The sequence below is a fragment of the Papilio xuthus genome, unplaced genomic scaffold (genome assembly GCF_000836235.2).
Source record: "Papilio xuthus unplaced genomic scaffold, Pxut_1.1 DF829660.1, whole genome shotgun sequence".
Taxonomy (NCBI): domain Eukaryota; kingdom Metazoa; phylum Arthropoda; class Insecta; order Lepidoptera; family Papilionidae; genus Papilio; species Papilio xuthus.
The window spans coordinates 483,780-501,471 of record NW_013528989.1 but is presented as its reverse complement, the minus strand read 5'-3'; the positions used below and the strand labels follow the sequence as shown (position 1 = coordinate 501,471).

The 17,692-nt window shown below is 34.7% G+C and overlaps 1 protein-coding gene across 1 annotated transcript in view; it reads left to right on the top strand.

The window, feature by feature from the left end:
- LOC106115150 (facilitated trehalose transporter Tret1) overlaps positions 1 to 17,692 on the top strand; it is a 66,243-nt gene that overhangs the window by 26,762 nt on the left and 21,789 nt on the right. Inside the window, exon 2 of the mRNA XM_013308476.1 lies at positions 17,342 to 17,543. Within this exon, the coding sequence (XP_013163930.1) occupies positions 17,439 to 17,543 (105 nt within the window). The 5' untranslated portion in view covers positions 17,342 to 17,438. The remainder of the gene's footprint in view (positions 1 to 17,341; positions 17,544 to 17,692) is intronic.

The following is a 17,692-nucleotide window of genomic DNA, read 5'->3' as shown; positions in this document are numbered from 1 at the left end:
AGTAAGCAGTGAGGTGAATAGTAAAAAATGTCGTTTTTGTTTGTCAAATGGTGCTAGGCCATGGGTTATGTCACGGGCCTTTAGTTTACTTATATTATCACCAGAGGCGCGGCGATCGCTCCAGCTAATGAATATCAAAATATTGACATTACGTGTCTATGTCGGTGCCTGGTGAGTGTTGGGATTTCTTACTATGAACTGTACAGTATTGTTATCTCTGTTTATCTCAAAGAGAATGAGCAGGACGGCAATATAGTCACATAGGTGACAGGATAGTATACGACATTTTTATGTGTAGTTTTTTTATTACTTAGCAAGAGTGCGTATGTTCGTTTAAGCAATAAAATAAATATGAACGTGTTTTGAACATGCTAAAAATGTGTATTTTATGAACATTTTTTTAAACCAATAATCGATGATCCGTAGTTCAAAGTAAAATACTTTAATTTCAAATACAAATAGAAATATTAAACTCGCATGTTTCAAGTAGATTTTAATCGATTTTTAGTCTATTCTTTTGACAATTAATTTATATGACAGCTCTTATCGAAGAAATATAATCTGTTTTGTTCTTGTCATGTGTCTGGTTTTAAAACAACATAATTATAAAGAAAATTCTGTAATTAAATAATTTCACTTCACAATTAAATCAATTATAAGACGTATGGAATAAAAAAAACAATAATTAAAGATGTCGTGGCTCGATAAAATGCATTCCTTTGTCACACCGATGAACTATTTCGAACAGATTAAAAAAAACTGGAACGAAAGTTACGACGAAAGATTTAAGATGTCGCTTCTTTGAAATACGGAATAGGATTGTACAGATGCCATCATTCGACGAAACTCCTTTGTCTCAGCGAGATGATTTAAACATTAATTTTTATTCTGTTAATGACGTGACAGTATGCACGACGCCATGTTTGATTTAGCGTTCGCGCTGGAATTTGATGCGTGACGTTCTAAATTTAAAAATGTATTTTCACATTCATTTTTTTTAAATAATTAAAAGTCAAAAGTCAATGTATTTTACAGCCAGAGAATATTTATTATAATATCGACCTTTGCACAGATTATATTTGTGGCATCAGCATTGTTCTATGCTTTGATTATGTTAATTAAATTCACTTAAATATCATATTTCATTTGAGTTACATCATAAATATTAAATTTAGATGTCAATCAACTACAAACCATAGAGATATTTAATTCGTTTTAAATTACAATGTTTTAATTTTTTTTTATATCATAAGGTGGCAAACGAGCGAGCGGCCACCTGAAATCGCTGAAGTAGCGAAGTGACCGTTGCCCATAGACATACGCAATTGCATATGCGTTGCCTACCTTTAATTTATTATTGTGTCGTGCTTTAAGAATGTATTCTAACATTTTTTTTTAGTTTTTACAGGTACGTATAGTTCGTGATATTTTCAGTATGTATGTAAACTTACTTTTTACTAATATTATAAATGCGAATGTTTAGATGGATGTTTGTTAGAAGAAATTCAGAACGGCTGCATGGATCTCGCTGTTTGGTATAGATGTAGGAAATAACGTAAGAACACATCATCATCATCATCAGCTCACTATACGTCCCCACCGAGGGGCTCGGAGCCTACCCTTAAGCCTTACGCCCTTAATGGCGATTAGGCCATAGTCAACCACGCTGGCCAAGTGCGGGTTGGTTGACTTCAAACATATCTTTGAATTCTTCTTAGATATGTGTAGGTTGCATCACGATGTTTTCCTTCACTGTAAGAACGTCGGATAAATGTACATATGTAAATCGAAAATCGAAAACACATTGGTACATGGCGGCATTCCCAGGACCTGTAGATTGGAAGTCAAGTGCTCGACCACTGAGCCACCGACGCTGGAAGAACACATGGACTATTAATTAAGTTTTTTTTTATTCCGGATGGATTCGCCGGCGACAGCTAGTATATTCGTGTAGTTTTGCCTAGTGGAAATATACTTTTAGCTGTTACTACTTTATTATATCGTCTTTACCAATCCGTGAAGGTTTTACAAATAAGTCCATTTCTTATTAACGCTTTCTGCCATGAATTTTTAATAAAAGTATTCGCAATAAAACGCTGCGTGCGCATGCGTTCAGAAACAATAAAAAATAATAAAACGATCAAATCACTTTTCGTTCGGTTCGACGATAAATCGTATTTTTTACGATCTCAAACGTGATTGTGAAACATCTATAACTATAAATGTGGTAGGCAGATTTATATAACAATGTTAATATGCCTATGTGTTCTTCCAGACTATTTTCTACATCTATACCAAATTTCATCAAGATCCGTTGAGCCGTTCAAACAAACAATGCATTTAAACTTTCGCAGTTATAATATTATTAAGATATTGTTAATAAAGTATAATTTAATTGTCATACTCAGGGACGTTTAAATAATCCTTAAGTATAGATTTTACGAACGAAATCCGAACGCACAGACACCTCATATAAATTAAGTTTTAAAATTAATCGATGTTCGAATTAAAATTGTCTTTGCCTTAATTCTCGATTAAAAAGTGCAAAAAGCAAACTATCAAAGATGGATAAGATCGCGTTTCCAGCCTGTCCAAGCCACAAATACCGCAGCAATATAAAAACTTACGATGGTTTAGTTGGCTATGCTCAGGGCTGCCATCTTTAAAAAAATGTAAATACGAACAATACCGGAAAAAAATGACGACCACTTTAATTTGGTTTTCTTGTTTTACATTACAAAGTTTTTGTGATTTCGATGTACCACAATTTCTTCTTAAACTTTATACAACTAATAGCCCGCGAAACCGTCTGCTAGGAACTAAAAAAACTTAAATATTTATCATTGTGATGCAACTTATATATCTTAGTAAAATTATAAATGCGAAAGTTTAGATGGATTGTTTGTTTGAAGGTATCTCCGAAACGACTAAACGGATTTTGATGAAATTTGGCATACATATAGAACATAGTCTGGAAGAACACATAGGCTACTAATTAAGATTTTTTTGTTACCCACGCGAGCGAAGTCGCGGTTGTCAGCTAGTGTCTATATATAAAATTAATGATTTGTGCTGTTAAGGTTAGCGAGATTGACTACAGTCTAGTTACTCCTAAAGTGCAGGGCTCCTCAATAGGGACTTGTATGTTCTTACGAAGATTTCTGGTTAATTGAAGAACTATCAGCCCTGGATGCACCGTGTGCGTGTCCTGTCAATGACCCCAATGATAGCAATGCGGACGACAATTAAACGTTGTAAATTACCCAGAAGGTTTCGTATTATATCTTAGAATATTCCTTTAGCTGATTTAAGCTATACAAAGTTTCTTTAATACCTAATTAACTTATATGTATTTATTTTTAGACATATATAGGTTTGGATCATATAGCGCGAATAGCGCGCGTGACGTAAGTCTGTTACGTTATGTGTTAAACTGCGTTAGTGAGGGGACATAACCATCGATATTTTAATTAGTTGTGCCAGTACACCGGCATAGTCTTGGATTTTCTACCTAACACTATAAAGCTTTCGTTCAAGACTCCGATCGGAATTAAAAAAATAAGCAGCCTACGTGTTCTTCCAGACTATGTTCTACATCTATACCAAATTTCAGTGAGATGTGCAACTCTGGAGATAACTTATAACGAACATCCGTCCAAATAGTTGCATTTATGATATTAGATGTTATTGCAAATGTCGGAATTTAGTTAAATAATTTTTCTGCGTATAATATGCAGTCACTCATGCAAAAACTTTACATGTTTTTGCAACATTAAATGTAGATATATATTACTATTTACTAAGTATACGAACCATGAAGTAATACTCCATAAGGAACCTAACAAACAAGTATTAGTAATAAATATTATTATTTTACGAACATATCTAGATTTCAGATTGCCTAACTTTCTACTTTCACCGCTACCTCGAGTTCAAATTACAACGTACCTCTAATTGTTCTGTCTCATGACATATACAAGCTGTAACTTTAAATACAGACAGATGTTTATAGAGCGTCGGTGGCTCAGTGGTTTAGCTATTGACTTGCAATCTACAGGTCCTGGGTTCGAATCCCGCCATGTACAAATGTGCTATTCGATTTCTGATTTACATATGTACATTTATCTGACGTTCTTACGGTGAAGGAAAACATCGTGATGCTGCACATATACGAGAAGAAATTCAATGATATGTGTGAAGTCAACCAACCCGCACTTGGCCAGCGTAGTTGACTATAGCCTAGTCACCGTTTACTTAGGGTAGGCTCCGTGCCCCTCAGTTGGGACGTATAGTGAGCTGATGATGTAAGATATTTAACTGGTTAGAAATACCAAAAAATAAGAGTCTTGTATGTCTTATTCTTCCCATGGTGTTCTATCTCTTTCTTTCGCAGCTGTCTCTGTCGCATCCCGTGCATCAATCATGTTAGTATACCGGTGTAGTTATGACAGGAGGTCTCAAGCCGGCGGTAATATGATTGCAGACTATTGTCTTAATGGAAGAGATTGTTACATTCAGCTTGGCTGTTCCCGTGTTGTGGCTTCGGCCACGTGACATGGATGGCAAGCTATATCTGTAGTTATGCCTTTCCTATATCTATACTTTTTGCTTTCTTTCTGCTCATTTTTACTTTTTAATTTAGTAATTAAGAATTAGTTTATTGTCATTTTATTTTTACTTTTGTTAAAAATAATTATTTGTTTTTATATAATATATAGATTAAGAAGGTACCATTGATACTGTTTATGTGACACGGAAGAGCGGGACTTCCAATCACAAGCCCGTTATGGTTGCTTAAATGGAAGTCCCGGCACAAATGTTAGTATGTACCATTTTTGTTAAAGTAATAAATCATTTTTCATTTCATACTAATATTATAAAGCGGAAGAGTTTGTTTGTTTGTTTAAACGCGCTAATCTCAGGAACTACTTATCCAATTTTAAAAAATATTTTTTTGTTGGATAGTTCATTTATAGAGGAAGGCTTTAAGCTATATGATATTACGCTGCGACCAATATTTTTTTAATTCCGCGCAGACGGAATCGCGGGCGACAAATAGACCTATATATTTACACCGGGTTTTTTTTAATTTAAAAGATCATTTTTATTTGCCGGTCTTTAATAAACTCAGGTAGGGTTGTCGCAACAGTTTTCGTCCTCCAAATCGATTCTATTTTCCGTCGTCAATCCTTTCTTAGTCATATATAGAACTGAATAATATACACCAAATGGGATATGAGCTAGATTCCTTCAACATAGTAACTTCTATTATTTAAAATTTTTCCATATCATTATAAAGAATTGTTGCGTAATAAGAGTAAGACAATAATAAGAGTAAGTAATAACATTAAGAGTACTCTTAACTACTAGTATTTGTGTTGCCGACAGATACGGAACTTTTTACACTTTTTTATTCTTAATTGTTATTTTTGAATTTAGAACTGTATATGTTTTTTCTTCCTTTTTCTTTATTTTTAAAACCATCAGTTGTTGTAAATATATTGTAACAGTGCGTGCTTTTCTCCTTTCTCTAATAATTCTATTTAATATTTTCATTTTATCTTTTTATTATATAACATAATATTCCAAAATTCATCTTAATCCTAACGCTCTTCCATTCTTACATATTCCGTCGTCTTTAATTTGTATAGATAGACGAAGGAATTATAAAGAATTGGTCATTCTTTTGTTTTAATAGAACTTTTTTTTTATATAATAAAGTGGCAAACGAGCGAGCGGCCACCTAAAATCTCTGAAATAGCGAAGTGACCGTTGCCCATAGACATACGCAATTGCATATGCGTTGCCTACCTTTAATCGACGGAGGAGAGGATGCACAAAAAGAAAATATCTTCCCTTTGTATGCATCCTCTCATCCGGAAAGTCCACTTCCACTGCCCATCCTTTCCTTTTAAGAAAAAGGTTGCGAAGGGAAAGAGGACTAAATTAGGCCTCCGGGACGCACACTCATCAGACGAAACGCGGAATTGTTTCCACTTGACGCCTGTCTTCTGTGTGGTCGTGGTATTTCGCCGGGCGAGTCGGGACAATTCGTGCGTAGATGTTAAAGCGGGCTCTACCACTGTTAAACTAAAAAACTGCTATTCTTATCATCTATTCAATTTCTTCCAGTAAGTTAACAAAGATGCGCGCACGTGCGTCCTGGGCTTATGTTCTCTCAATTGTTACAGCAGTTATGGACCTACTGGCTGTCACGTGTGGATCGCGCAGGTGACCACTTATTGAATAAGTGTTGGTGTTCAGGGTGCCCCTAACTCTCTTCCAAGTCACGTTTTTTTCTAGAATTTTATACCCATATTCAAACCATAGTTGTAACCACATTATGATAAGGAAACCATAGTCTTTTAATCTATAGTCTACCGAACTTAGTGCCTATGTAGTAGAATAGATTGGTTGAAGAAATCTTTGATCCAAATCTATATATAAAAGAAAGTGGTGTTAGTTACACTATTTATAACTCAAGAACGGCTTTACCGATATGACTGAAAATTGGTGAGGAGGTAGCTTAAAGCCAGACGGATATAGGATATTATTTATTCATTTTTTTCGAATTTATGCCTTGAAGAGCTGTTTTTTATTTAACTTATTAACATTATGAATGGGAATGTTTAGATATCTCTAGAACGACTGAACGGATCTCGTTTGAATTTGGCATACGCATGAACATAGTGTGAAAAAACACATAGGCTACACTAATTAACTTTTTTATATATCCACGCGGACGGAGTCGCGGGCGACAGCTAGTTTAAAATAAATTCCAGCTTGATACCTTCAAGCGTTTTTGTGAAAAAGGGTCTTGACAGACCGACGGACCAACAAAGTAATCCTATAAGGGTTCCGTTTTTTTTCCTATGAGGTACGAAACCCTTAAAGCTTTGCAGTAAATCAGATGATCTTATTGCTAGGAATCAATTAGAAGTTTCAGACTTATAGCCAAAAGCCAAAATTTATATTGGGTATCACACTAAATACTTATTACCAGCTAAATAAATAGCAGATTGTCAACTAGATATAGCATTGAAAAAGTATAAGAAACAACAGATTTGTATGTAATTCGCAAATCCTTCGTTTCAACTCATCCATCATAACACCAGGAAATCTGCGAGCCGTGATTTGAAGCCAAGGTAACAGATAAGTGTGTCAGAGGTGTTATGAGCGCCAATTGACTTCGCGTATACGATCGACATGACCTCTAGGAGTTAAAGTCCTTGCAGAATCTATTTATGTTTGATCTAGTTAACTACGTTAATATTATATTATAGTATTTTAGTTAAACAGTTTTTAACAGTGCTGTAGTTTCAAGATCAAATAGTTCCAGACAAAACATGGGACATAAGATTTTATGGAATTCACATAGAATTTTTGCCATCATCAACAGCTCACTATACCTCCCCATTGAGTTGCTTGGAGCCTACCCTTTATTATGTTATGTACCCTATGTCAAACACACTGGGCTTTTATTATAGCTGGCCTAGTATTTTTTGTGGCTAGACTTTTAGGTTTATTCTAGTTTCCTGCCTCAATTTCTTCTATTTATTCTAACGTTGTTTCCTTATGCTTCTATAATAATTCTTCATTTATATTTCTTGGATACGTTATGACTTTCGAATTGAGTGTGCGATCTTCATTCAATTGACGTGCAATAAAGTTCATTGATAGCTGAAAGTTATTTGACTTATTGGTCGTAAAATGCTTTGAATAGCAACCGAGCCTTACAGATGGGTAGAGATGGGAAAATTACACTTGCAACACTCTGGGTGGTATCTTCAATTTGAATTACAATCATCTTAATAATAAGAAGAATCAATAGTCTAATGGTTAAGGGTACGTTTCTGTATGGAGGTTCGAATCCCGCCATTCGACTATTGTAAACCATGTCCTAGCACAAGCATAGAGCTTAGTTGGAATGGTACATGAAATATTAGTAAATTAACAAAAATCTGCTAAAAATTTATTAAAATAAAAAAATATCTTTATATATATATAATTCTTCTGTGAGTATGTATGTCACTGAACTTCTCTCAAACGACTGGAGCGATTTTGATGAAATTTTTTGTGTGTGTTCAAGGGGATCTGGGAATGGTTTAGATTCACAATTTTGTCCGCTGGACAATGTATTTTTAATTAATTTGTAATTTATTAGTAGTTGTTGATTTTGGAATGTTTTACATTGGATCCGACAGACGGCGCTACCATCGCAGTGTCAAATTTTAAATAATATTCGAATTAAAGACGTGTAGACAGGACAACGTCTGTCGGGTCCGCTTGTATTTATATATAATATGTTCAAGAAAAACATTTGGATGTAGTCGTTGCTATATCCAGGATAGTCGCTTTAACTGTCTTTTTATTATCTTACTAATATTATAAATTCGAATGTTTGGTTGGATGTTAGTTTAAAGGTATATTCGGAACGGCTGAATGGATTCATCTGAAAATTGGCATACATGTAGAACATAGTCTGGAAGAACACATAGGCTACTAAAGTTCTTTTTTTAAATTTCTCTCGGTAGAGTTGTGGGCGACAGCTATTTAAAAAAAAAGTATTTTAAATTTGGACATACTATAAGATTCGATTTGCTTCTTCTCTCTTCAATCTATTTTCTTATTTGTAACCAAAAATGATGATTCTTAACTACTTTCCCCTTTCTGTTGTAACTTATATAAAACTGGATGCCATTGTCAGAAGATTAATAAAATATTAGCTGTTATTTTGGCAGTTTCTTTATGTTGTACCGCCTCATAATTATTCATATCGTTAGTTCCATCGAGACCGTCAGGGGGCGTGACTTCTTATTATGACCAGACTGAGCAGTAATGAGATTCAAAGAAAAACATCCTTGTACGAACATACTGGGTACATATTTTTACTTTGCCTTCACTGTCTGCTTTGTTTGTAATTAAGTTTAAAATTGTAGCAATTTTGAATGGTTTTCCTAATATTATATTTCCTTTGATTTACAAATAATGTTAGGAAGAAAATCCGAAAATGTACCAGTGTACGAACACTAGTTTTAAATTAATCAAACTTTCGTGAGAAATTATACTAAACTGATATAAAAACGGCTAAACACTCACGTTTATTCGTCCGACATAGCGACAGGCCGCGTCCGCGAAATAATACCAGTCCCACTCACTCTGATGAAGGGCCCCCGATGGGCTCTAAACTAGTCGGTGCCGCCACCGGACGAATATACGTGAATGTTTAGCTGTTTTTATATCAGTTTAGAACACTAGTCTTACTAAAATGTCGACGTTTATGTCCCCTCACTATTCATTCTGACACTGGACTTTGTAACGAAAGCACGTCATTCGCGTCAAAGGATTCTAACTAATGTTTGAAAATAGCGATGTAGTTCTTTTTTGTTTTCGTTATTTCTTTAACTTTTAAGAATTCCTTAATATTCATCATCACTATACGTCCCCACCGAGGGGCTCGGAGCTTACCCTAAGTACTTCCTGAATATTAATTGAGTTATTGTGATTTTCTTCATCTGTTTTTTTTTAAATCAAAAATATATTAATATTAATTTACTCTTACGTCTAAAGGAACTGCATACTTTTCGTATACATTGTAGTTTAGTTGAGATTATGTAAGAATATCCATAAACAGTAACAAGATATTTAATATATCTTCTGTATTTAATTACTTGCCCGAGGCGGCTGTCGTTTACGAAGAATTTTTGCACGTTAATATTGTTTTTTTTATTATCTTCGAACATGTGTTAGAGCATCGGTGGCTCAGGGGTTAAGCACTTGACTTGCAATCTACAAGTCCTGGGTTCGAATCCCGCCATGTACCAATGTGTTTTTCCATTTCCGATTTACATATGTACATTTATCCGACGTTCTTACGGTGAAGGAAAACATCGTGATGCAACCTGTACATATTTAAAATTCAACTATGGCCTAATCACCCTTAACTTAGGGTAGGCTCCGAGCCCCTCGGTGGGGACGTATAGTGAGCTGATGATGCATGTGTTATTGACATATAGTCTTCTACTACATCTTAAATAGCGTCAGGAATGAAGAGTCATTTAGGCACTTTCATCATCATCAGCTCACTATATATCCCCACTGAGGGGCGCCAGAGCCTACCCTGAGTTAAGGGTGATTAGGCCATAGTCAACCACGCTGGCCAAGTGCGGTTTGGTTGACTTCACACATATCTTTGAATTTCTTCTCAGATATGTGCAGGTTGCATCACGATGTTTTCCTTCACCTTAAGACTAAGTTAGGCATTTTAAACTATTATAATACGAAGATTCAAAATCCTTTGCAACGAACAGGATGTTTGGTAACATTAAGAACTTATCTACGATATTGTGTACATAGATAAAGGCTAAAAAAAATTTACTTCGTCGAATACTCTTCAAGTATACTTTTATTGGTAGAGAGCTGTCGCCCGCGAGTCCATCCGCATGGGATTACAAAAAAACTTACTCAATAGCCTATGTGTTCTTCCAGACTATGTTCTACGTCTATGCCAAATTTCAGCCGAATCAGTTCAGTCGTTCTAGAGATATCTTCAAACAGACTTCCATCCATCTAAACATTCGCATTTATAATACTAGTAAGATAGAATTATAATATAATATCAAAATATATTAACAGAGGTTATTTCTCAAAATAATATGAAAAATATAAACAAAATGATCTATGAAACTTCATCGTATATTAAATAGCTATAAAGAGAACAAATAACATAAATAATCGTAAGAAAATGGGCAATTAACGTAGAAATAATATGAGGTGACGTAAATCTTAGGAAATTATAACAGCTGGTCTAATAGGCCTGATTTATTACCAACTTGAAATAGTCAACTCATAACTTTTATGGTCTAGGGATAGATTTTGAAATTAAAGTTAGCAAGATAGATATTACTAAGCTAAATATTTGCAATTAGCAAGCGACTTTGTCCTGACGGAATTAAAAAAAAAACAAGTAATAAATATAGCTTATGTCACCCAGGGATAGTGTAACTTCCCAACAGTGAAAGAATTCTGCCAATCGGTTCAGTAGTTTTCGAGCCTATTCAATGCAAACAAACACATCAACTATCAAATATCCTTTTATCTTGTATTTCAAAACTCTCTTGTCACAATGTTAGTTACCTTAATCCTCTGAATCGGCTTGACCGATTTTTATATAATGTGTACGGGTACAACACTAGCCTTACTAAAATGTCGACGTCTTTGTCCCCTCACTAATAATTCTGACACTTGACTTTGCAATGTACATAAGTGCGTCATTCGCGCCAAAGGATTGTAATTAATCTTATATATAAAATTTCCCACAAAGGATTCAAACAAATCTTATATATAATATAAAAATCTCGTGTCACAATTTTCGTTACCATACTCCTCTGAAACGGCTTGACCGATTCTCATGAAATTTTGTGAGCACATTGAGTAGGTCCGAGAATCGGCCAACAACTATTTTTAATCCTGCCCGGACGGAGTCGCGGGCGATAGCTAGTAATGTCTAAAAATACATATTCAGTAGGTTCGAAAATCGACTACTACTTTTTAATCCCGCGCGGACAGTCACGGGCGACAGCTAATAGTATAGGTATCAGATTGTTTAGGTAATATGAAGAAACAGTTTCCTTGTTTGATTTGAATGGGTTTTACGTAAGTTTTATGTTCAATATAGTTTATGTTTTTAGTTATTACTCTGATAATCCACTTCTTACGTAAGATTAATGTGGCATTATGTTAGGTTCTCGCTTTAGCTCGTGAAACTTTGAGTGGGCCATTAGTGGAGAAGATACCCTAACTTTTTCATACAGTTGTACTGATTGGTGAGTTTTTACGATTTTATTTTAAATTTAAATACTATCGTTCTTTAATTCAATTTAGACAATTTTAGTAAGTTATGTCATTTATACTATTATGAAGCGGAAGAGTTTGTTTGTTTAAACGCGCTAATCTCAGGAACTACTTATCCGATTTGAAAAATTCTTTTTTTGTTGGAAAATCAATTTATAAAGGAAGGCTTAAGACTATATAACATTACACTGCGACAAATAGGAGTGAAGCGTCAGTGAGAATAGCAAAAACGGGGAAAAATTTTCGTTAGTTTCTCTAAAACTCAAGATTGGGTGAACGGATTTATCTTATCTTGGTCGTGAAATCTTCGTGGAGGTCAAGGGAAGGTTTCAAGAGAAAAATTCGAATAATTGTCGGAAATTAATTAAGTTTTTTTTTCATTTCACGCGAAAGGAGTCGCGGGCGACAGCTAGTAATTAATAATATTGGATTTTGAAATTTCGTTTTTTTTGTCGAGCTATTCAGCTAGATTTATAAGTTATGTTTAGGTTTAAGGAAATGAAAGTTTGTATAGAGAAAATTTTGCTTAAGTAGTACTTGAAAATTAACACAAAACCAAACACTAATCGTAAGTTTCTGAAATCAAAAACTCTGTATAAATCATATCGTCATCCCTGTGATTATCTTTGACAAAATAATTGAGCTAGTCAAAAATAATTATGTTAATAAAAACAAAAGAAAAGAGCGTACACCTTCCTTAAAGGCCGGCAACGCATCTGTGATTCCTCTGACGTTATGGATGTCAATGGGCGTCGGATCAAATAATATTAGGCGATTCGTTGCTCGTTTGCCCCCTTCTCCTAAAAAAAAAAATTATTATAATTTGGTTTACTGTGTTTTTCCATGATGCGAGAAATGATATGTTTCTGTACAATGTTTCTTCAATGGAAACACACAGTATGCGTGGAATTTTAAACGTATTTGTCTAATTGTATTGTATGGAACGCGGACGTTTCGGATTGTAGCTGTCAGTCGCCACCTAGCGGACAGTCTCGTGAATTACTTTGATGGTTAAAATTATCATCTTATACGGAACTGGACTGGATGACATATGGTACTGTTTATTTGGTGTTATTTTATTATTCGAATAGTTTAAATAACTAATATGTCTATACCTCGATTCTATGTTGCGCAGAAATAATCAGATATCGAATCTATCCCTTAGTGTTGCTTATGTTCGTCTCAGAAATAATTCAATAAGTAAAGTTGTGTAATCAATCTAAATATAATAATAAAATTGGATTGTCTGTATGTATTATAATATTGAGAAAAATATCACATTTCGTAGACACGATGCGTTGCTAATAACAACAATTAATTTATAAAATTTTTGTTCGTCTGTATGTCTGTCCGCAAGGCAGCGTTTGTTTAAAAATCTCCGGAATGCTTTGACAGATTTTACTTATTAGACTTTACTTTGATGAGAAGGTAGACACGCCGGCATGTTATAGGTTTTTTTCGAAGCTAAAGAAGTCGCGGGCTACCGCTATGCAATTTAGTTTGCTTAAAGTAAATATGTCCATCTTTCGTGTCTCATCTCGTAAATGTCCCAAAGTGACGCATGACGTGTGTAAAGTCTTCCGTAAATCGATACTTTGGATAGATGTTCTTGTTCGAGCTTGTTTAAACAAAGAAAGATCGAATGCTATCGATTTCTAGCGAATTTATTTTGGAAACAGAATATTTTTTTAGGTTATCTTCGAATCTTGAAACTGGCAACTTTCTACATGTGATAAATTGTCATCAATTGCGAATGTCTCGGAGTTAGACAAAATGCATTCGCTTCGAGGCGATTCCATGACATAACTTTCGATAAGTCATGTGATTGTCGCACGTCAATTTCATCTATTTGTGAATTTCGTTATGGAATCGCTCCGAAGCGAATACTTTGTCCACCATCCCTGTGCAGCAGTTGCTTCGCTTTGCCGCTTTGGCTAGTCTAAGAGCTAGTGGGAGATCGACCTTTACGTATTTTATTACCAAATGAGACATATTTTTGTCAAATGTTATTGATTAAGAGCGTCTGTGGCTCAGGGGTTGACTTGACATGCAATCTGCAGGTCCTGGGTTCGAATCCCGCCATGTACCAAGGTGTTTTACGATTTCCGATTTACATATGTACATTAATCCGACGTTCTAACGGTGAAGGAAAACATCGTAATGTTGCACATATCTGAGAAGAAATTCAATGATATGTGTGAAGTCAACCCGCACTGGGCCAGCGTGGTTAACTATGGCCTAGTCACCCGTAACTTAGGGTAGGCTCCGAGCCCCTCAGTGGGGACGTATAGTGAGCTGATGTTATTGATTAACATATTAAAAAAATCAGTCAAATATAGCCATGAACATTTATACATAGGTCGACCTCTCACGGTCTCTTGTATTATACTAGTAATATTGTTGCTAATTTCTATGTTCAAAGTTGAATGTTAGGTTGAATTATTGTCTTTAACTGCCGTCAGTTTATAATATGACAAGTGAGATTGATTGTTAATGTAATAACTGTATCTTACTAATATTATAAATGCGAATGTTCATATGAATGGATGTTTGTTTGAAGATATCTTCAGAACAGCTGCACGGATCTTGCTGTAAGGGATTACATTGTCTGGAAGAACACATAGGCTACTAATTAAGTATTTTTAATTAAACAGACAAAGTCGCGGGCCACGGGTAAAGATAATTTCCGTTTTGTATATGAAAACAGGATTTCATTTAACACAGTTTATAAAGTTTTGTATTGACGTAATTCAATACTGAGAACAAAAATAAAGCCGACACATTTATGTCTGTGTGTATTTATTAAACATAAATTCGGATGTAAGATTCTGTTTAGACTTTCGATTAATTTACAGTGATATATATATTAACAGGATTAAAAAAAAAAACTTTTCATGCAACATTTTTATAAGAGCACTAGCTGACGCCCGCGACTCCGTCCGCGCGGGATTCTATAAATAAAAGATACGGGATAAAAAGTAGATAGTAGCCGATTCTCAGACCTACACAATATGCTCACAAAATTTCATGGGAATCGGTCAAGCCGTTTCGGAGGATGGGAACGAAAATTGTGACACGAGAATTTTATATATAAGATATTTTTTACATGTTTGTCAAATTGTTTCAATCTTTTCTTCTTCTTTTTTTGGTATAGCTCGCGTATTACATTACTGAGATATGTGTAATATAAATAATGGGTTTTGGTGGGAAAAAATTCCGACACTGTGCCGGTGTACTGGCGCAACACTAGCCTTACTAAAATGTCGACGTTTGTCCCCTCACTAATCAATCTGACATTTGACTTTGTAACGAAAGCACGTCATTCGCGCCTAAGGATTCTAATTAATCATATCTAAAAGTTTTAATGTAAACTGGAAGAATTTAATTCCAATTAAATAAACAGATTACTCGTTTGTAGAACTTTAGTAATTTTAATAATATTTCGCAGGCGCTTTTTTTTTTCTTCTAAAACTCGTGTTTATTGTTCCAATTACAAATAAAGCGTAGTACACACTGATTGTAATGTTCTTAATTTAAATGAATTTAGTTTATTCCGGTATAATTTACGTTACGTTAGCCGTGCCGGCCGCTATAAACAGCCAACTTGCTTACAATAACAAATTAATGTAACATAACCTTACTGTAACTTTATAATTGGCAAACAAAATCGACAATCCTATCAACAATAATATAAAACGTAGTTTTATTTAGTAGTTTATTTATATTGGTTTTGAATCTTATATATATTATATATAAGGTGGCAAGCGATTAAGCGGCGACCGTTGCCTAAGTACGATGAAGAGGACGCATAGAAAGAGGATATTTTCTTTTTCATATCTTTATAAACATAATAATATGTTTTCTTAAACAGGTAAACAACTGCAGTTGTTTGTAAACGTTCCATTGAAATCTAAACAATAAAGAATGCGTTGCGATACAACAAACATAGCATAGCATAGCATAACAGTGTAGTGCATGCCTTATGTTGTGCGTCAACACCGTGTTGAACTAAAATAGTTTTGGAAGTTCATAATCTTACTAATATTATAAATATGAATGTTTCGATGGATGGATGTTTGTTTGAACATATCTCCAGAACGGCTGTAAGGATCTCGTTAACATTTAACATAGATATAGATCATAACATAGGCTAATAATATTTGTTTTTAATTCCTCTCGGACTGACGACAGCTATTCAATACACAATCATAAGATCTAAAATGTTTTCTTAGAGATTACCTAAAGGGTGAAAAATCAATTGTTTTTAAACACAAGAGTTTTGATCCGACTTCACATTACTACGTTGTTTTTTTTATATCATAAGGTGGCAAACGAGCGAGCGGCCACCTGAAATCGCTGAAATAGCGAATTGACCGTTGCCCATAGACATACGCAATTGTATATGCGTTGCCTACCTTTAATCGACGGAGGAGAGGGTGCACAGAAAGACAATATTTTCCCCTTCCATGCATCCTCTCATCCGGAAAGTCCACTTCCAAATATTTCAAAATAGTGGTAGAGCCCGCTTTAACATCTTCGCACGAATTAGCCTAGCTCGCCCGGTGAAATACCGAACACACAGTAGGCAGGCATCAAGTGGAAGCAATTCCGCGTGTGGTCTGATGAGTGTGCGTCCCGGAGGCCTAATTTAGTCCTCTTTCCCTTCCCACCCTTTTTCTTATAAGAGAAGGATGGGAAGTAGAAATGGACTTTCCGGATGAGAGGATGAATGGAAAGGGAAAAAAATTTCTTTCTGTGCATCCTCTCCTCCGTCGATTAAAGGTAGGCAACGCATATATAATTGCGTATGTCTATGGGCAACAGTCACTTCGGTATTTCAGCGATTTCAGGTGGCCGCTCACTCGTTTGCCACCTTATGATTTATAAAAAAGAAAATTTACACATTGTTTTTTTATAATTGGTACTTCTGTGATACGTTACTCTGTGGTCGCATTCTATACGCGTTTTTACGTATGTCTTTTGTCTGCTTTGTAATTGTCTATAAGACAATTGATTGTTTTGATGTTCGATCAATGTTCTTGCATTTGTACCTCTCAGTACTGTGCCTGTGTTCTTATGGTACGGGCTACTGTTATGAGAATAAGTTTCTTTAGTATTCCCTTCGATTGTATATCATCTTTTTTGCCGTCAAAAAGACGTTATCAATTCTGGATTACGTTAACGCGTAACTTCTCTCGTGGCGTTCCGATTTTCAATTTTTTTTGCAATCGTAAGATTTAGTTTGTTAAATTTTTGTTGTGATTGTTAGTCTAAATAATTGGTATGTAAAACATATTAAAAGGTCACATTTTAAATCATCTTGACGATGGAAAACTACAGTATGTTTGAAAATATAAAAGTTAATTTAATTAAGCGTAATTTTTTATTAACCTTTTAAAAGACAACATCAAAAAACATTCTATAATTTTAAGTTAATTTTTGCCAATTATTATTATACACAAATTAATATGATTCTCTTTTGTTACAGATAACCGAATCGAAATACAATGAGAAGTGAGGAAGTCGAATGATACGAACTGAGTGACATCTAGTGTAATTAGTGACAGTTTTGCAAAGCAGTGTATATGTGTGAGAAGGCGGTACTCGGTGGGAAGATGACGAACATCACGCCGGAGACGAGGATCATGATGATGAGGTCTACTGACGGAAGACATGGATATAGAAGACAGGTATGTAGTCTTTATGCACTAAATATCATACACATGGAATTTATTATAAAAAAAACTTAGTATTTATGTTAAAAACAAAAATATCTTGGAAACATTTGTCGGGTGTGAAATATAGTCTATATTTTAATCTAGAAATTAATCTATGTCTG